General features: G+C 44.5%; 1 protein-coding gene across 1 annotated transcript; it reads left to right on the forward strand.

Annotated features, from left to right (window-relative positions):
• Window positions 1–17,776: 17,776 nt before the first annotated feature.
• Window positions 17,777–20,990, forward strand: LOC307076138 (putative gonadotropin-releasing hormone II receptor; the record flags this gene model as incomplete). Its single annotated transcript, XM_079737022.1, has 3 exons — window positions 17,777–18,340; window positions 19,850–20,051; window positions 20,572–20,990. The coding sequence occupies 3 exons, from the start codon at window positions 17,777–17,779 to the stop codon at window positions 20,988–20,990; spliced, it is 1,185 nt and encodes a 394-aa protein (XP_079593148.1).
• Window positions 20,991–21,570: the final 580 nt, after the last annotated feature.

The following is a 21,570-nucleotide window of genomic DNA, read 5'->3' on the forward strand; positions in this document are numbered from 1 at the left end:
TTCATTAACCACTGTATCAACAACACTTAATGCTCACAACGTCCCGGGGGAATTACACTAAACACACACGCTAAAGTTCTGCCCGTTTCAGAGCGACACTCTTCGGGACAATGTGTTTAGGGTATGGCAAAACGGCTCCGCTCTGTCCTGAACCGCCTTAGAGTTCCCGGTCTGAGCCCTTCAGAAAACCAACAACGTTTTTTTCTAGATAGATAATCCAAGATACGGTACATCCGTTATCGCTGCAGAGAGTACAGGACAGCCATACAATTAAAAGAATAATAATGAAACTAAATAAATACATATATTCACAATAAGAGTATACATCTGGACATGGTATTATTGATGGAGGTATTATTGATGGAAAAAATTGGAAGAATTAAGGATACGAGGACACGAGAACATGAGGAATCCACTTTATGAAGTCTTTAGATCCTCTGTGTCATGGAAATGGAATTCCTAACAATGCTAACACCAGTTATGTAACCTTTACTTGATTGCAAGTTAACTCAATAAGCGTTTGTGTTGATCATGATCCTCTCCGATCTATATCAGTCTCACCGAAGGACACTTTATGTTTAGTTTATTTAACATTCAGACACAGATTTTTCAGTTTCAAAAACAGAATGTACACCCATAGTCCTTCTGAAGATGCTTGTGGAAATGCTTGACAATGTCTTCTCATGACCACACTCAATTAAACCAAATGCTTTGTGGTCAAATAATTGTTCATCGAACTCATCACCTCAGGATCAGACGCAAGTCACACACGAGACCAGTAAATCATCTCAAAAAAGATAAGATAAGATACGAATAGATGGTACTTTATGAATCCTAGACGTGGGTGTCCCAGCGTTAAGTAAAGCACAGCAATATAAACAAAAAGGGGGCGTAAAAACACAAACAAATGTGTTGCATATTACTGTAATAATAAGCCTCACACTAGGCCTGTACCACCAGCTGTTACTAATACCAACAGAAGCAGAGACAAATAGCAATAAGCCAATACCATACCAGACAATAGCAGAATTGAGTTAATAGTAATGGAACAATGGAATGGAAACACCACTAAATATATGTGACTTCAAATGTTGTTGTTGTTGCTCTGACAGGAAGGGCGTTCCTCGGCAGATTGATATTAATTGCCCTGCTAAAAGGCATTAGCAGCCGTAGTTACAGTCGAGTGGCTTTTAGGGAAAGATCGATGAACCTGCTTGTGTGTCCCATGGAGCATGATACATCCCATGGAACATGTTATACCTACACCACAGCTACTCTGTCTAGCCTCCACGGGATTCAAACCAGCACCTCTGGGAACACCTTACACCGCAGCGTGTAGACAGGGAGAGCGGGAAGATTCAGCCACTTATGTTTTTATTGTACTGGGATGAGATTGAGGACTTTGTTTGTTTAGGTGGTCACAGCAAGAGACCTGAAAATTATAACAAAAAAGTAAGAGTAGATTATATGAACGTGAAATTCCAGAATGATGTTAAAATAGCGGTATTAAAACTAAATGTAAATGCAGAATGTTAACCTAAATACTTCAGTAATACTTCTCAACCCCCTTAACACCAGACAGGTCAGAGGTCATAGACAAGCCTTTACGACGAGCACAAACTTTATGCACGGATTCAAAATATATAATATATTATAAGGACTAAAACCCACCTAACACACACACACACACACACACGTACACAAGCACACATACACACACAAACACAAACACATACACACATGCACATACACAAAAACACACACATACAAACACACATACGCCCACACAGAAACACACCCTATAAAGTACTTTGTGGGGTCTGTTTGATTGATCGCTGGTTGGAGCAGCCTCACCTGGCACGAGTCCTATTGATTAGAATCTGGGCTCAGTGAGGCTGCACATGTGTTTGTGGTGCATTGACCAATCAATTCACACAGGTTAAACCAGCAATCCCAACACACACTGAGGAGAGCTCTGGCATGCCACTACTCAACTCCTGCTCTGACTGTTACAATTCTACCATCTCTCCGTCATACAAAACAATGTTACGCTATAACAATAGCATAACAATACCATAAGGAACCATAATGTTCCATAGACCAGCGTGACGATGGTCCATGGAAACATTAGCCTAGTGTGACGATGATCCATGGAAACATCAGTTCAGTGTGACGATGGTCCATGGAAACATCAGCGTAGTGTGACGATGGTCCATGGAAACATCAGCCCAATATGATGATTGTTCTTGGAAACATCAGCATAGTGTGACGATGGTTCATGGAAACACCAGCCTAGTGTGTCGATGGTCCATGGAAACATCAGTTCAGTGTAACGGTGGTCCATGGAAACATCAGTTCAGTGTGACGATGGTCCATGGAAACATCAGTTCAGTGTGACGATGGTCCATGGAAACATCAGTTCAGTGTAATGATGGTCCATGGAAACATCAGTTCAGTGTAACGATGGTCCATGGAAACGTCAGCCCAGTGTGACGATGGTTCATTGAAACATCAGCCCAATGTGATGATGGTTCATGGAAACATCAGCATAGTGTGACGATGGTCCATGGAAACACCAGCCTAGTGTGTCGGTGGTCCATGGAAACATCAGTTAAGTGTAACGATGGTCCGTGGAAATATCTGCCCAGCGTGATGATGGACCATCAGCCTAGTGACGATGGTCCATGGAGACTCAACAGCCTAGAGTGGAAACATCAGACGTTTCTTCCGGTGATTTTCAACACAAAGCAAATTCAATAATTATATTCAAGTCTCTTCTACCATTTTGGGCCATTAGTCAGCCAGCCAATCACAGCGCACCTATTTCAATATGTCTGAGGACCGCAACGGGTCAATCTGACCCATCCTTCTCATCTCCTCTCATTACCTCCCACATTAATGTTATGTCTGTTGCATCTCATGTTAAATACAGGTGCTCCGAAGCGCACAAAGTCAAACTAAAGGTGGCAGCATGTAAATTGTATGCTTCCAACAACGTAGAAAAAATATTACTAAGCGTTTTCATTTGCATTACAATTGTATTTATAGTTTTTTTCCCAGGGACATGGCACACATCATATTTTGCTCCAAAGATTGCTAATATTAGAGGCCATTATGTTTTGATTCACTTATTTATGTGTTTTTCCTTAGGGCCAGTGCAAAGTTACACTAAATCAAAAAGTATAACATTTCAAAGTTCTTTCTTAATTTCATAACAGTAGTAGGGTAAGGAAATAAGTAGAGTAGCCTTTAGCTAACAAAGGGCATTATAGTATTTTATGCCTACAGTTGATACTATACTACTATATGCTATACTAGTAGTATTAAATATATGCTATACTATTGGTATATAGTCATACACTACTCTATACTACATTACTATACCTACAGTAACATGGGACCAGCATCCGGCATGTTAATGACAGGAGTGTGTTAACAGGATTCAGCAGCAAATGAGAAAAACACCTAAGCTGCATGTTTGGTGCATACCTGCTGAGTCCCCACGGGTGGGAACCAGGGAGGGATCGTGGCTGGGCCGCTGGTTTGTACTGTGGCGCCCTCTGGTGGATTTCAAAGGTAAGCTCAAATACGAAAAGGCGACAGCCCTGCAAGCTGCTTTGATTGTAAAGTTTAATGTTGCTTTTCATCATTACAGATGAGATGTAGAGCTAAATACATTAAATACCTGGCATATTATGTGTGGGTTTGTGATAGAGAGAGAGAGAAAGAGAGAGAAATGGTAAAAGGGAGGGGAGTGAGAGAGGGTGGGAGAGTGATTGAGCGACAGGGAGCGAGGCAGCCAGTGGGACATTAAGTGACGGGAGAGAGGGGGAGAAGGAGAGGGGGAGAGATTGAGGGAGGAGAGAGTGGGGGAGGGAGAGGGAGAGAGAACGAGAGGGAGAGAGAGGGAGAACGAGTGAGAGAAAGGCAGAGGGAGAAATTGTGAGCGACAGGGAGAAGGAGAGAGAGAGGGGGAGAGAAAGAGAGAGAGGGAGAGCTAGAGCGAGGGTGAGAGAGAGGGGTGCAGACTAATGTAATGGATAGAGAAAAATGTTACTCCTTGTCAAGCATCGCATCAAAGCCAAGTGACACACAAGTGGTTGCCATGCCAATGTGAATGTTACTAGGAGGGAACACAACGCTCAGTTCAAGTCAGTTTACACGTCTGGACAACTCCGATTTCGTGGGGGCTTTGAACTCATTACAATGTAATCCCTCCATGGCGAGGAGTGATAAGTGCGTAACCCCCTCAGTACCAAAACAAATAACAAATCGGAGGAGAAAAAAAGATTTGCGAGAGCGCTTTTCCTGGGCGTCAGATATCGCCGTGGAGGGATTTGAAAGGGAGTTGAAAGCGCCCTGTGTCGAATGAAAATCCACAAGGACACCCTTTGCGTCAAATCCCAAAGATAAAGCGTCGATTTCTTTTTACGACCTCGGAGTGAGAATATGTTGGTCTGGAAATTAACTGAAATGAAAGCGCTGTGTTGTACCGACGCGAGTCAGAGCCATGACGAGCGCTAGTCACTGATGGAGCGGTGACGAGGGCGAGCAGCTCCTCCGGGCCGTAGTGATTAGAAGAACATCTGACGTTTATCCTAGAGGCTCTGAAGATCACTTATGAGACGCTCACGTGTGTGTGTGTGTGTGTGTGTGTGTGTGTGTGTGTGTGTGTGTGTGTGTGTGTGTGTGCGTCAGAGATGGAAATTAACTTTTTTGCCCACCAGCCACTGTGGCAGGTAGATTTAAAAATCTACCAGCCACTCACCTTTTTTACCAGCCACTTTTTATACGCTATGTATTTTTTTTAATATATGCGGACATTTTAAACAATATAATAGTAACAATAGATAAGAAAAGTGTTTTTCATGCACATCATTTTTTCAATCAGAAGTTATTTTTACTGTAAGTAGGTGCTACCTAGGAACTGAGTTGAAAATGTTACACTCTTACCGCATATGATAAACAATACACAGGTATCTGCCATGTTAAGTCATGTTTATTTCAAAGGTGTTACGATGACAAGTTTGGGGATAATTCATCCATACAAAGAATTTTCAATAAAAATCAAATTGACATATTAACAATAAAACAACATGCATGGCTACACCATCATAAGTCAATTGGAACATTTGTTTTTCAGTGCACTGGCCTTTTAATTTCTTCAATTCAACCAGATGTATAATGAAATCTGCCCCTATAATGCAACAGATGTATCCTCTTGGTATAGGAAGACTCATACTCTGCCTATGCATTCGAAATTAAACATTGGAAAACAGACAAGAAACAAGAACAAGAAACAATGACTTAATAAGTGCAAGACACATTGAAAAACGTCAGAATACATTAAATTATATATATATATATATATATTTAGGAACTCGTTAGCGTATCTGTTTGTGTACGTTCCCTATGCAGCCCTGTTATTGCGCATTCACAAACTGGCTTTTGTCAAAGGAATACCCGGTCAATGATGGATTTAATATGGACACAAACGACTAAACATTGGATCTTTGTATGGATTTATATGCACGTTACGGGATGAATCGATAAGCTCCTGCAAGGGCTTCGATGGGACAGATGACAGCTGATTTGGAACGGAACAACAGCAAAGTAAGAAACTCCGACTTTTTTACTGTTCAATTATTAATGTTGTTTTTGTACGAGTATTGGAATACTCGCTCGGAATATCCAACGAGTATTCCGAAGCCTGTAAAATGGTACTCGGGACAGCCCTACGTCTTAGCACACACACATCTGTTTTGACCAGACTGACAGAAAGCAGCTGATTGCCAAACAAGTGAGCAGAGCTCTAAGGTTACCCAACATGATAGTTTTTCGACAGCAACAAACTATTGCATTAAGCCTAATAGAAAATAAAAAAATTAACTTACGTGCAGTGCCAACTTCTATCAAGCTGGGCTGTTTTGAGGCTGACGAGCGGCCTCATCGCTGTCGTGGTTTCGGGCGCTGATTTTCCCTTGGCAATTTTCAAAACGTGAAGGTGACTTTTTGAGGGCTCGTGGTCCTCCACGGCTTCCAATTTTAGGTTTTGTGCCCCACTCACAAAACTATTGGACCTGTGGCCATCCGAAGCATGTTGACGACAGAGAGCACAGAACATTGTCTGGCTCGTCCCGTCAAACACCAGCCGGTCACGGTGTTGCCATCTCTCATTAAAACAACGCTTCTTTTGGGGGATGACAGCCGTACTATCGTCCGCCACCTGTACCTGGCCTACACTCTCCTCAGCTGTTCTCTTTCCTCCGGTGAGGAAACGCAACATTTCTTTCCCTAGTAGTTCTTTCTTTATATGTCGATGATTAGCCTAGCATACTATACCGAATGTTGATACCGGCATATTATCTCTATGGTTACCGGTATATTATCCCGGATGTTGACAGTCGCAGTTCAGCAAAAGAGGCGTAGAAGAAGAAGGGGGCCGGATGTTGACAGTAATGGTTGTGGAACTGTGCAGCGCCATATGAAGAATGTATTAAGTATGCAAATTGACTGGAAAGTATTACCCGACACAGTGGCGGGTGAAGTGACACAATTCACCCGCCACCATACAAATCCACCCGCAAATGGCGTGTGGCGGGTGTTAATTTCCATCCCTGATGTGTGTGCATTAACGTACCCTTCCTGCTCATTGGGGGGTGAATGTTGTGACGTTGTGTTGGTGAGGAGAGGTGACAGGAAGTGAGGGGGGGGGGAGTTGAGGTGAGGAGAGGTGAGGTGAGGTGAGGGAAGGTGACAGGAGGTGAGTTGAGGTGAGGGGAAGGGGAGATTATATGAGGTGAGGGGAAGGGGAGAGGAGGTGAGGGGGAGGGGAGTTAAGGTGAGAGGAGGGAATGGGAGGTGAGGGGAAGGGGAGGTGACAGGAGGTGAGGGGGGGGGGGAGGAGTGGAGGCGAGGGCACAGGAGGAGAGTTGAAGTATTATGATGTAACACCTTGATGACCTCCTTCAAGCCAAGATCCTTGTTGACATGTGCAGCTGAAGTACTCTCCTCCTCCCCATCTGCTCTGAGAGAGCTGTCTTCTGTTGCCTCTCTCTGTTGAACCCTGCTACTTCCTGTCTCTTAATATGTCCTGTCTCACCACCATGCTTGACAAAGGAAGGCAGTACCCCCCCCCCAAATGCCCAATATTTGTATGCACTCTATCTGACAGAAAATTATAAGAACTTAATGAGGTTGTATTGACTTGGAACAACCACAGTCCTTCCGGTTCAACACTCAGGATCCCTGCTGGACATCCCGCCACATTGCATTAAGTCCCTCAACTGGACCGAGGCAGAGATAGTTGCACCGTGTGGACCTGGAGGCGGTTTAAGTCTGCCTTGAAGAGCGTGTGTTCAAGGACTTCCCATGTGATCAGGATGTGTTGAAACAGTAAACCTGTATATCGTGCTCAGACAGCTGATAGAGAATGAACTAAATATAGAACATAAACTTTCCTGAGCCTGTGTCACGTTCAGAAATACTTTTTTTGTTTCCTGTTTCATTCCAGGACAAATTTAAACTTAAACGATTATCAAAATTATAATATATGTTTCAACCTGTAATTAACGCAAGTAACTATAATTGTATAATTATAATTTTATAAGTATGGTAGCTATTTTAGACATATCAATTATGTACCAAATATTTTCTGTTCTTTCTACCAAAATATATAAGTACAAACAAACAAAGTACTTGTACTACTTCCCCTTACATTGGCTATTTGGAACTGAGAGGAATGCAAAATCCCCACCTGAATTACAGCATGAAAAATCATAACTGCAGTTGAGTGGAACTTGCTGCAGCAGGGAGCCTTCAATAGAAACATATCATAGGCTTATGGAGCGGCTGACGATTCCAAGCTGTCATTAGGTAAATAACAACAACAGCACCTGAATAGAGTAAGCACAATAGTGCTTGCAATGTGAACCTAAAAAATAATGTGTGAATTGTTTGATTGGACTATTATGTGTAGATGAGTATTACGCACTATGTGAATATTATGTGACAAAATGGAAAGATCCTTTCATTTTGAAGTGTTCAATTAGATATCAAATACACAGACACAAAAGTAGAGGACTGGATTCAGAATCAGTTGAAGCAAAATCGTATATGCCTGCCTTCTCCTCAGTTTATCCTCAGCTTTGAACATCAGAACCCACTTTGAAGCAACATTTGGTCAAAATAAACATTTGGTTAAAATAAACCAACTTGGCACCGCCAGATTTTAGTGTTACTAGTTCCAAAAACAAGAAAACAAAATACCTTGAAATAAAAAGGTGTGTGTGTGTGTGTGTGTGTGTGTGTGTGCGCGCGTGCGTGCGTGCGTGCGTGCGTACTCCCTGTAGTCATGAAACTGGACGCTGTCAGATAGATGGCCCTGGCGAAGGTACAACACCTCTTTGCAAACGTCCACATCCAGCAAAATGTCTTACGGGACATGAACAATAAAACAGTCCAGGCTGTCAGAAAATGGCTAGGGCTGAACTCACACTCTACCCGCGATCTCATCTTCCTCTCACATAAAGAGGGGGTGCTGGGTGTCGCAAACGTGGAATGGGTATACACTGCTACCAGGCTGACACACCTCATCAGCATGATGATGCCATTGTCAGAGAGCTTGCCAGTGCTTCCCTACTGCTAAAGCTCAGGAAGAGGAAGGTCCCTCTGACCAAAGCAGGCCAGGACAGTTTCCTAGGCTTTGGGAGGAAAAGCAGGGGCACACAAGCTGCAGGCTTTGGAGTTCGGTCGGACTGACCGGACCTAAATGATCTGTGCAGCAGAATGACAGTCAAACTGGAATGGACACAACACAACTCACACACAGCACCACAGGCATCTGATGCAGTTGTCACCGACCCATCAGTAACCGCAGAGGCTACTGTATACCACAACGAGGCACAACACACACTACAGAACACAGCAGCAAGGAGATTCCTTCTTAGCATAAAACAAACAGAGACCCAACAACACTGGACTGGACTTAGAATGCAGGGAAAGCTAGCATGCCTAGACTTTGCCGACCACTCTGCTTCCCACTCCATGTACAGAAATGCTGCTGTTGGGGAGGACATCCTCTGTTTCACTGCCAGAGCTAGACTGCAGGTGCTACCTCCCAAATACAATCTGGCATTATGGTACCCTGCACACCACCATCCACACTGTATAATGCACTCTGGCCATCAAATTGAATCAGTTGCCCATATTGTGAATGGCTGTACTATGTAGAAAGGACTGTACATTGCACGCCATGACCGACTTGTCGATCTGATTTCCAGCAATGTTAAAGAAGTATTTCTTCTTGTGTCCAAGAAGTGTTCTTCTTGTGTCCCAAATGTGACCATGTACAAACATTCACGTATCATGCCGGAATGGTTTAACAGCTCTATTGATGTGTTTTGTAACATCCCAAATACCCCTGATGTTGTGTTTTTAAACAGAGACAGAAGGAAAGTGCTCCTACTTGAGATACTAAGGGACCTAGGCTACCAATGCAAGCTAATAGTGTTTATTTTTGGCAGCTTGGGGCATGTCAACAACCGTATTTTCAGTGGGTTAAGGCTGGCTGGGCTCTCCAGCAGAAAATCTAAACATTTAGCAAAGTTCTGCTCCATATCAGCAGTGATAGGCAGTCCGGCAGTGTGGCGCAGGAGATGTTTTTTGTACCCTTGAACAAGGACCTATCTCATCTCTGAAATATTTGAATCCTGTCTCTTGTTATGTGATTGGTGGATTTAAATAAAAAATTAAAATGTGGGTTTGTGTGTTTGTGTTTGTGTGTCTGTCTGTACATGTAATCTGGTCATAGCTTTGTCGATGCTTTAGTCATTACTGGGGTTTCATTGCGGTTCCACACCGACAGCAGCAGACAGGTGTTTTGACGACACGGAGACCTGATCTCATGTAGAGAACTGTTTAATTTGTTCGTTCTCATCACGGTTTGTGTTCAACCTTGAACATTAGCTCAGATTCTGTCTCCTTCTTTCTCCTTACAGACGCATGCGTCATTTATTCATTACATTTTCCACTGTTGTTCTCTTTCTTTAAATATACTCTGTACCATGTCACTTGTACCTTCGCCACCTTTTCTCTCAAAGTTTTCTCTACCTCTCTTCAACTCTCTCTCCCTCCGTCTCCAGCTGTTGTAAGGATGAACAGCAGGTGAGCCCGTCATGTGTTACCGGGTGTGTGCGTAGTGCTCTGTTACTGCCTTGTGTTTTCATATTCCTATAGACTTGTTACACAATAGGGAGCAACCTGTTCAGATCTCAGTTCAATCACTGGCCATGTTTTCTTTGAAAGCCTGTCGGAGCCTCGGAGGCGAACACGGCCGTATCCATTATGTTTTCATTCCATGGGATATCTGTGGACTGCTGTGCTGTTTGTAAACCTCCAGCACGGCAATTATAGGAACCTTCCAGCTTGGTTTGCTGGTGTCACGAGAAGCTATGTTTCAATTGGATGAGAACAGATAGTGTGCATTAGAGAGGGATCCAACGTTTTAGGTATTCAGCGAGCACGCTCTGTCCTACACTGGCCTGTCCACTTAGTGCTTTAACGTGGAAGGCAAGCGGTGCTACAGTGTTGTGTGTGGCCTCTCAGGTTCAGTGATCGACTGCGGGAAACAGCAGCAGAGTGAATTAGTCGTCTGAAAATTTCGACTTGCCCGCCACTCAGAGAGCTGTGTCCTTAATCACATCATTGTTATTCAATGAGCCCCACTCAGGGACTTGTGTTGCGCACTCTCCTGCTGTTCCTCCACCGCTTTGTCACTGCTGATGTCTCTTTGAAGCAAGGCACCGCATGGGGACAAGCCCAGGGGTGATCTGTCGACCAATGGGAGCTTGGCTTGTGATTGGGGCAGATCGGATGACGACATTGGTTACGCACTTCATTCCGATACGGATCACGTTGTCCAGAGCTGATCGTCAGGGTCTGATCCAGGGGGGTTCTTAGTAAGTGTCCTCACTAATTATGAATGAAAATCAAATATGACCTGAAATGACGTCGTCGTTGGATTTCTTTCATTCAGATTCACAACTGTATGAGAGGACCTTAACTAACCCCTAGCCCCAAAACCCAGAGGAGAGCAAAGCAAAACTCATGTGGGAAAGTAAACTGGAAGCACTTTCAACATCATGACATCAATATCCCGACAGACCCATCCCTCCAGAAGTTCCTCTGCTGCATCCGTTCTGGCTGTTTGGCAGAATTTCAAGCAGATGTCTGTTTTTATTTTGTGTGCTTTAGTTGTTTTTCGGGGTCTATCAATTATTTTTGTTTAAGAGGCGCCTATGTCTGGTGCCAGATTTTACCAGTCGCTGTGGGTATCGGGCTTCTGCATGCGAAGAGCCTCGCAGATGCTGAACCAGATGGTCTCTCAGCTCGTAGCTGCTACGAAAACGCTTTAGAGCTCTGCAGAGGAATGTAAACAGAGAGAAGACTTTAGAGCTCATCAAAGGAACGTCAACAAAGAGCACACTTTAGAGCTCTGTGAAGGAACGTCAATGAAGAGAACACTTTAGAGCTCTGAGGAGGAACGTCAACGAATAGAACATTTTAGAGCTCCTAGGAGGAACGTCAACAAAAGGAACGCTTTAGAGTTCTGCAGAGGAACGTCAACAAAGAGAACACTTTAGAGCTCTGAGGAGGAACGTCAACGAAGAGAACACTTTAGAGATCTGAGGAGGAATGTCAACGAAAGGGAACACTTTAGAGCTCTGAGGAAGAACGTAAACAAAGAGAACACTTTAGAGATCTAAAGAGGAACGTCAACAAAGAGAAGACTTTATATCTCTGTGAAGGGACGTCACCGAAGAGAACACTTTAGAGCTCTTAGGAGGAACGTCAACAAATAGAACACTTTAAAGCTCTGAGGAGGAACACCAACAAAGAACACTTTAGAGCCAAGGACGGATTAAGATGACCACGGGCCCTGGACACAAACCAGCCATGGACCCCTACCAACACGCAAACACGCACTAGCACACAGAATTTGGTTGCATATTATAACTCATGCAATCCACAATCAAACACATTATAATGCAGCGCGGAGCCGAGAGAGAGAGAGAGAGAGAGAGAGAGAGAGAGAGAGAGAGAGAGATGTTCTGCCGTCTTAACGGCAGAACATGGAATCTGTCAGGTTAATATCATGACTTTAAAAGCACCTAATGACTTCCTTTAACTGATTTCGTTAGTTTAAAATATTAAGAATTGTAAAATATAATTTCCATGAGGCTGTTCGGTCAGAACCTGATGGATCATCAGTAATAAGTAAAGCATACGTAACTTTTAGCCTTTAATGACCAAAGTCTTGGCCATTTGAATTAAAATAAATTAAATATATAGGCTATATATATACATATATATACATATATACATATATATACATATATACATATATATATACACATATACATATATATATACACATATATATATATATATACACATATAAATATATATATATATACATATATATATATATATATATACATATATATATATATATATATACATATATATATATATATATATACATATATATATATATATATACATATATATATATATATATATATATATATATATATATATATATATATATATATATATATATATATATATATATATATATATATATATAATCCGTCATTGTTTAGAGCTCTTAGGAGGAACACCATCAAAGAACACTTTAGAGCTCTTAGGAGGAACACCATCAAAGAACACTTTAGAGCTCTTAGGAGGAACACCATCAAAGAACACTTTAGAGCTCTGCGGAGGAACACCATCAAAGAACACTTTAGAGTTCTTAGGAGGAACACCATCAAAGAACACTTTAGATCTCTTAGGAGGAACACCATCAAAGAACACTTTAGAGCTCTTAGGAGGAACACCATCAAAGAACACTTTAGAGCTCTTAGAAGGAACACCATCAAAGAACACTTTAGAGCTCTTAGGAGGAACACCATCAAAGAACACTTTAGAGCTCTGCGGAGGAACTCAACGAAGAGAAGACGTTAGAGCTCTGTGTCCCCATGTCCCCTGACCCAGTCGTCCTCTCACAGATGAGTAATGATGGGCATCATTACCAGCCCCATGCCCCCTGACCCAGCTGCTGTTAGATGATGGAGGATGGTTGATGGGTTGGTGAATGGATGAGGGGTGGATTATAGGTGGATAGATTATTGAGGGAGTGGGTATGATGGGTGGGTCAGTTGAGAGATAATTGGTGGATAGATGATGGGTTGGGGGGTGGATGATAGGTGTGTGTGTGGAGGGTGGAGGAAGGGTGGATGGAAGACGGTTGGCTGGGGGAAGAGTGGATGTGATGGGGGGGTTGATGGTAATCATGGAGGTAGATAATAGCAGCATAGCAACACAGGGATCCACAATCAGACCATGGAGACGGATGATACAGTCGGTAAAGTGCAACGTGTTTGCCATGGTTCTGATGTGTTGCTCTGTTCTGTTGTTGTTCTATTCTATTTTATTCTGTTCTAAACCGAGAAAATGAAGGTTTGTTTGCTGTTGTTTTATGCTCCTCTGTTCTGCGCGGATCTACTCTAGTCTAGTCACAAACTCAGAATTAATCTTTGATTATAATTACAACATGTGATCTAGAATCATTAAAGCGAGCCATGTAGGAATGTTGCCATGTTGGTTCATACCTATCAAAAATACCAAAATGTCTTTGTTTTGAGAATAATAACTTTAGTAATATTACTAATATTTTACGAGTATGGATTCAAATGTAACATGCATGCATGTCTGTGTGTTCTGTAATCATTGACAACACAAAGTGTAATTTGAATCATAAAAGCTGATGTAGCCTTCTGAAAGGTCAGGATGATATCTCTCAGGTTTGAGAGGTTCAGATTGACATATAAACCCAGTTAGCATCAGACATATCTTCCCGTCCATCTCAAGGTTGACAACAGCTTCCGGATTCTCTGCCTTGTGTTTCATAGTGTGTGTGTGTGTGTGTGTGTGTGTGTGTGTGTGTGTGTGTCTGTGTGTGTGTGTGTGTGTGTGTGTGTGTGTGTGTGTGTGTGTGTGTGTGTGTGTGTGGATAAAGCCACATTGTATTTGAACATTTACATCCACAGATGTAGCCACATCTGCTGAAGCCTTGTAGCTGTCAACACAGACTAGTGTCTGTATTGCATTGGTTTCTGGAAGCTAGATACTCAGTGTTTACATGATCAAGTTTATGGAAGATGATCCTCAGTGTTTACATGATTAGTTTTTTAGAAGCTGATGCTCAGTGTTTACTTGAACAGGTTTCCTACATTTCTTATTGTTTGCAAGTTTGACTACTCACAGCCTTCTCACTTGTAAGTTTATTAAATCAATGAATGAGCTGAGATGAACAGCCAAGCTGCATTGAAGGCCATTCATTTACTCGTCAAGTTATCACAGAGTGCTCTTATAACAAGATTCGTTTAAATAGGCTGCAGCTCTTTCAATGGGGATTAATTGTCCTTCCTTTGAACTGAAAACCATAGTGTGAACAAAGAGAGATGTATTGCAAACAAAGTCTGTATGTATTCATTAAGCGGGCTGTGCAGATGTTGTGTAACACAGGCTGTGCAGCAGACGGTCCAGCAGAGAACCCTGCACACAAATAGGAACAGTCCATTAGAACCTCCAGAACACTCAGAACCCTTTAGAACCACCGCTGCTCCGCGGGGACAAGGCTGAATCTAACTAAGAATCGAACATCTAGATCCTGACTGATGTAATGCAGGACACTTGGTAAAGACCGTCTAACTACATGATGTAACAAACAACATCTGGTGAAGACAGTCTTAATTACATGATGTTATGAACATCTGGTTAAGATAGTCTGATGTAATGCAGGACATATGGTAAAGATAGGCCTACTGATGTCACAACTCCACTCACTTCCCCCAGCCAGGAGCGATTTGACAACTCACTAGCTACAATTGTTACCAAAATCAAGGCTTAAACTGCCCTCCCCAGACCCTACTGTTCCCAGCCGTGTGTGAGTGGAGACATGAGGACATGCTGGGTCCTGGTTGATTGTATTGTTAGAGTTTCTCCCTTTTCAGGTCTTTACCCGAAGGGATTGCTTACAGCTGTAGGGCTTCGAACCACTTACATTACACAAACAATTTACATCCCTCTGTTTTCCTGTTCACACACCTGCATATGCCGATGTGTTAACAGGAAATCTAGTTTGCTTTAATTTCATGTTCAACATTCCCCTGTTAATCCTGCTAAAGGCTTTCAATTGGCTGTTTAGCACGGAGGAGAAAGATTCAATTTGTCTGAACAGAGACTGCACTAGCTTGAAAACGTAGTCGTCGCAGTGACCAGACCTCATGAACACATTAGTAGCAAAGACGGACTAATAAGACGGTAGGCTACTGAGGAAGATGAAGGCGGCTGTTTAGATGAAGGATGCAGACATTGGTTTAGCTTTGCTTCCGGCCTGGGCTGTGTGATGAATGAATCTCTTCTTTGGTGGTTTACACGCTATTCAACTTTCACCAGGTTAGGATGGTTCTCCAGATCCCTGGTGTTCTACAGGGTTCAGTCTTTGGGCCCTCGTTGTTCTCTCTCTCAACAACATTTCTCATGAGCAGAGATAATCGCTAACCATGGATACCGAACAATACTTTCCTAATTGGTCCCTCTCGTTATGTCCCAGACTCATTAGGGCTGTGATTGGTCTGTATGGCTAAACTTAAAGGGGTGATAACATGCCACCAGGTGTGAATGTGATCAGCAATTACAATTTTTTTCTGTGTTTAGTCACATCAAAAGTGGGCATGTCCACCTAGATTTACCACAGTCCACTGGATAGTCTGGTGAACTGATCTATCCAGCATACATCTAGCTGGACAGGCGGGTAACGGCTAATCACACTCACACCTGTTGGCATAATATCACCTCTTTAAAACGGCGTTCCAGCTGATTTAGGTATCGTGACCTGTGAACAGAGGACACGTTTTACAGTCCATTTGATGGCTGACCACAATGAAAAAGAGATTTGAATAATAGGTTTTTAATTCCCTTTGGAAAACAGTGTCAGGCTATGTAGCAGAACAACCAGTGAAGTGCTGCAATAGGTATGATGAGCATAACTATAAGGCTTTAGATCAGGGTACGTTCTGTGACGTCTGATCTGCATGAGTCTAGCTGGACCAGAGAAGGATTTAACTCGGACAAGAGAAAAGGGCTGTATTTTATATTTCACCTTAAAATGCCAGTTCTTAAAACACTGATAATACAACAATGAACGAGATAATTATAATAAGTCCTTGCATACACTCTCTCTCATTCTCATACACACACACAAACACACACACACACACACACACACACACACATTAAACAACTCGTTAATGTTTCGCATTGCGGTTGAAACATCCAAATGTATAAGGAGGTCGGGGCCATTAGCCTTATAGCGCCGTTGCTGACGCTAATGCGCACTGAGACATTTGAGCCGCTTCACTGTGCACCCAAAGCATCCACCCTCAGCAATGTAGCCCTGTTGCCCAGAGGATTCATCGTCAGCAATGAAACGCCGTCATGGAACCCGTTGACCTTATATAGCCCCAAGCCAACCCGTTTACGCGCTGAAATGCATCTCTTTATAGTGTGTCCTAAGCCTTGAGGAAGAAGCCTAGTTGAACTTGACCGTGGAGAGAAAAGATGTATGCCCCCCCCCCCCCCCCCCCGAACCATCCCTCCCCCTATCTTCAGCAACACGAAGCGCCAGTCTTCCCGCGCCACCCACTGTGCGCTCGGATCGCGCGTCAGGAAACCTCGGGTTCCATCTGATGCGCACGGCAGCCAACGACGCACCGGAGTGTTATGTCAATCGAATTGGTTTCATCACGTCGTCGGGGGTGATGCGGGAATAATTTGGTTTAATTACATGAACAAGGGAATACTGTCGCGTCTTCACGAACCGATGGAACTACATGTAAGTTTACCCTTTTTTTGCAACATTGCGCATTTTGTACTTGTTTTCATAGATACTTGTTTCTTATCCTAAAGTTAATGCCTGCTTATGCTTGTTCTTGATAAATTATTTTAAATTAATTTGATTGGGAAATTAACAGAGAACATATCTTTTTATGTGCGGACAGTGTGATAGAATCAGTCTAGGTTCAAAAGCTGGCAGACGCGCGTCTATATTAATAATAACAGACTTAACACACTACAACCCTATCTCCGGTACAGACTTCACATTCAACACCATAAAATATGAAATGCATATAAAAAATGTAGTCACGTTTTTTTACATAATAAACTACACATCGAAAGATGTCCGCATTATCTTTTGATCTGAAGTAGCTAGAATGTTCAGATCACTTTCCTTTGAACTTATATTCTTACAACTCACTTAACGCATCACTCTCATTTGGCTATAGAACGAACCTAATGAACGTGACGACAGGTAGCGCGAGGATTGTTTGACGCTCTCGTGTTGGTTGGACCTAACGTCATCAACCATCCGAGGAGAGAGCGCGCGATTAGTGCGCAAAAGGTTCTCCGGTCCGCCGTCAGGAAACATCAGTCCAAACATAGACTGATGAAAAAATAAAAAATATTTATAAATATTTACTTCTGCTTCAACCACTAGAAGAGGGATGTTTATGAGTTTTCCTTTTGTGGGCTATTGTTAGAGGGTGGCCTGTGAAGCCCTTTGAGCGCTGTGATGAAGGGCTGGACTAATATAACTGACTCGACATTTCACCTGCGGTGCGGACAGCCCCCCCTGCCTCTGCTTCCTGCCATGAACACCAGCCTCTCCGCACTCCTCACCACGGCCTCCGTGTTCTCCTCGCCGCCTCCCCCCGGCCTCCCCTCGACCTCGGGCCCCGTCCCCGGCTCCGTCTCCGAGGGCCCCCCAGGGGATGCCTCGACGGCGGACCTCCAGCTGCCTACCTTCTCCACGGCGGCCCTGGTGCGCGTGATCCTCACCTTCATCCTGTGCGCGGCGTCGGCGCTCTGCAACGTGGGCGTGCTGTGGGCGGCCAGCGGCCACAAGCGTAGCTCGCACGTGCGTGTGCTCATCCTGCACCTGACCGCCGCCGACCTGCTGGTGACGCTGATCGTGATGCCGGTGGACGCGGCGTGGAACGTGACAGTGCAGTGGCTGGCGGGCGACGCGGCCTGCCGCCTGCTGATGTTCCTCAAGCTGCAGGCCATGTACTCCTGCGCCTTCGTCACCGTGGTGATAAGCCTGGACCGCCAGTCGGCCATCTTGAACCCGCTGGGCATCAGCGAGGCGCGACGGAGGAACCGCGTGATGCTGAGCGTGGCCTGGAGCATGAGCCTGATGCTGTCCGCTCCGCAGGTACGCACGCACACGCACACGCACACACGCACACACACACACACACTGCTGCTGTCTGTTCATCAGGTACACTCAAAGAGACACACACAAACACTCTTCTGTCTGTTCATCAGATACGCAGACACTGACACACACGTGTGCAGACACACACACACACACACTGCTGCTGTCTGTTCATCAGGTACACTCAAAGAGACACACACAAACACTCTTCTGTCTGTTCATCAGATACGCAGACACTGACACACACGCGTGCAGACACACACAAACACACACACACACACACACACACACACTGCTGCTGTCTGTTCATCAGGTAAACTCAAAGAGACACAACAAACACTCTTCTGTCTGTTCATCAGATGCACAGACACAGACACACGCGCACGCAGACACGCACACACACACACACACACTGCTGTGCATGAGGTACACTGATAGAGCACCTGCAGTCCCCGCTGCAGGTGTTAAAGGGACGGAGACGGCAGCATTGAGAAGATCAACAGTGTGCTTCAGTGTTCTCGTTGAGCTCTGATCTGAATGGGGTTTTAATCCCTGCCTTGCTGCAACGGATGGATGGATTTACTTACATCATCTTCTGTTAGCAGCAGCGCACACAGCACACACACAAAAACACACACACACACACACACACACACACACACAGGACCTCCGCAACGGGTCTGTTTTGGATGTGGATGTTGTTTTTTTGGTTTCTTATCTTCTACCCATATTTACATAAATGATATGCCATCGTTTATTACACCTGAAGGATTGTAAAGGGAGAAGAAAAGGCCAGAGCCTGGCATTGTTAGCTGAGTAGCGCCAAGCACTGTCCAACTGGTAGATCATTGACGGCCACTGGGTGGCAGCGCAGGATGACTGGATAACTGGATAGGTGGGGTGCAGTTTAGGTGGGGTTTTAGGTCGATCATCAAAGTCATTCTATTATTCTATTTTATTGTATGACAATGTTTATATGTGAAGCACTTTGAGTCTGCCTTGTGTATGAAAAGTGCTACATAAATAAGGTTGCCGTGCCTTGCCAAGCTAGCTCTGTTGTATACAAATTCAAATTCAATTCAAATTCTAAGAACTTTGTTTTTCCCTTGAAGGAACTTCCGCGGTGGTCAGGCACATTCAAATAAGACATCCTTCAGCAACATACAGGAAATGGGTTAACCAAACGATTGTTACTGTTGATCTGTTAGTGCTTGGCACTTGGTTCTATTAACAGCCTTTCTGCACCGCCAGAGATATATTGTTTCTCTTTCTTCTGACAAATGTACTTATTGTAAGTCGTTTTTGATAAAAGCGTCTGCTAAATGCCTTAAATGTAAAAGTAAACGTTTGAAAGGAAATTGCTCTCCATATCCAGTATCCACCCACAACCAGTGACATCTACTCGCCCCGTCCATCTCTCCTCGCCGGGACAGACTCTCTCTGCAGAACCATCCAGATGTAGAACTCCTCCATCAAGGCTGTGACGCCTCTCCTCTGTTCTTTCAGATCTTCATCTTTCACAGCGTGACCATCACCCACCCCCAGAACTTCACCCAGTGCACCACCAGAGGCAGCTTCCAGACGCACGGACAGGAGACGGCCTACAACATGCTGACCTTCTGCTGCCTCTTCCTCCTGCCCCTCGTCATCATGATCACCTGCTACTCCCGCATCCTCCTTCAGATCTCCAGGAGGATGCGCAAGGCCTGTAGGTTCCCCCCCCCGCCCCAGGACCAACCCCCCTCCCCCCGACCCCAACCATTCTCTGGAGGTTATAATCCTAATGATGGCTAGGGTTACGTTGGTAATCTCTGTTTAGTGATCAGTGATTTAGTGATTCGTTTGTTAGAAGTACAAAATATAATAATAATGTATATTTTAATAATTATGTCTAGCTTTTAGTTTAAGAAATATGTAAAGTCAAAGCGTTGGCGATTAGGTCAGCAGTCTTTATATATGATCAAATGTGGCTACCAACACCAAAATCCATAAACATTATAGATATATCGCACGTCTGAAGTGCAGTGAGCAGAATATAGTGGCAGAAACACAATATAATATTCATAAACATGTTCTATTAATGTGTATAATCCTATGATACTATAAAAGTCAAAAACCCTAACCCCCCCCAATTATCCCTCCCCAGTAATAACATGAACAACCAGCATCATTATCGCAGTCATAACCCTCCTCCCACCCCCTCCCTCACGGCGTGTGTCTGTCCCCAGCCTCGTCCAACGAGGTGCCGCTGCGCTGCTCCCAGGACAACATCCCGCGGGCGCGCATGCGGACGCTGAAGATGAGCCTGGTCATCGTGCTGTGCTTTATCGTGTGCTGGACGCCCTACTACCTGCTGGGCCTCTGGTACTGGTTCTTCCCGGAGCACATCGAGGGCAAGGTGTCCCACTCCCTCACCCACATCCTCTTCATCTTCGGCCTCTTCAACGCCTGCCTGGACCCCATCGTCTACGGCCTCTTCACCGTGCGCCTCCGCAAGGGCCTGCGGGGTAGCCGTGGCAACGCTGCCCCCGGGGCGGTGTCGGGGCGATGCCGCGCCGTCGGCCCCGGGCGGGGCGTGGCGGCGGAGCCCCGGGGAGGCTCCGTCGAGCCATCGCTAGCAGCCGGACAGCCCACTTCCATCCCGTAGTGTCAGTCCAGCCAATGGAACCGCTCCGTCGCTTAAGCCTGAAGTTGGGGGGGGGGGGTCCGGGGCAATGAGGAAAGAGACGGTAAAACCGAGCGACCAACAGAACCAGAACCCATGTCACTACAGACAGAGACCGCAGAGACCTGTGGGCGCTGACCCCCCCATGAGCTGACGAGCACATCCTGAGTTTGGCCGTGCATTGTTTCAAGTGATTTGTGTGTGTGTGTGTGTGTGCGTGTGTGAAGGTGTGTGTATAAGGATGATGGATTATCCAACTACTTCATACAGTCTGCAACACTCAGAAGTAATAATGTATAAGCTATGTATCCCATGCTGTAAGTCGCAACCTGTCAACACTATGCTTAGCGTTCACATTTCGGTTAGTTGTCATGGTTACCAAATAATCGATACAGGTTTCCCATCCCAACTAACCAAACATGGCTGCAAGGTGAACAAGGTCTTTGGTGTCAGAGGGGCCAAAGTTAGAGGTGATGACCTCATGCCACGTAGCGGTGATGTCCTCATGTCACGTAGAGGTGATGACCTCATGTCACTTAGAGGTGATGACCTCATGTCATGT

This window comes from Pollachius pollachius (genome assembly GCF_949987615.1).
Source record: "Pollachius pollachius genome assembly, chromosome: 5".
Taxonomy (NCBI): domain Eukaryota; kingdom Metazoa; phylum Chordata; class Actinopteri; order Gadiformes; family Gadidae; genus Pollachius; species Pollachius pollachius.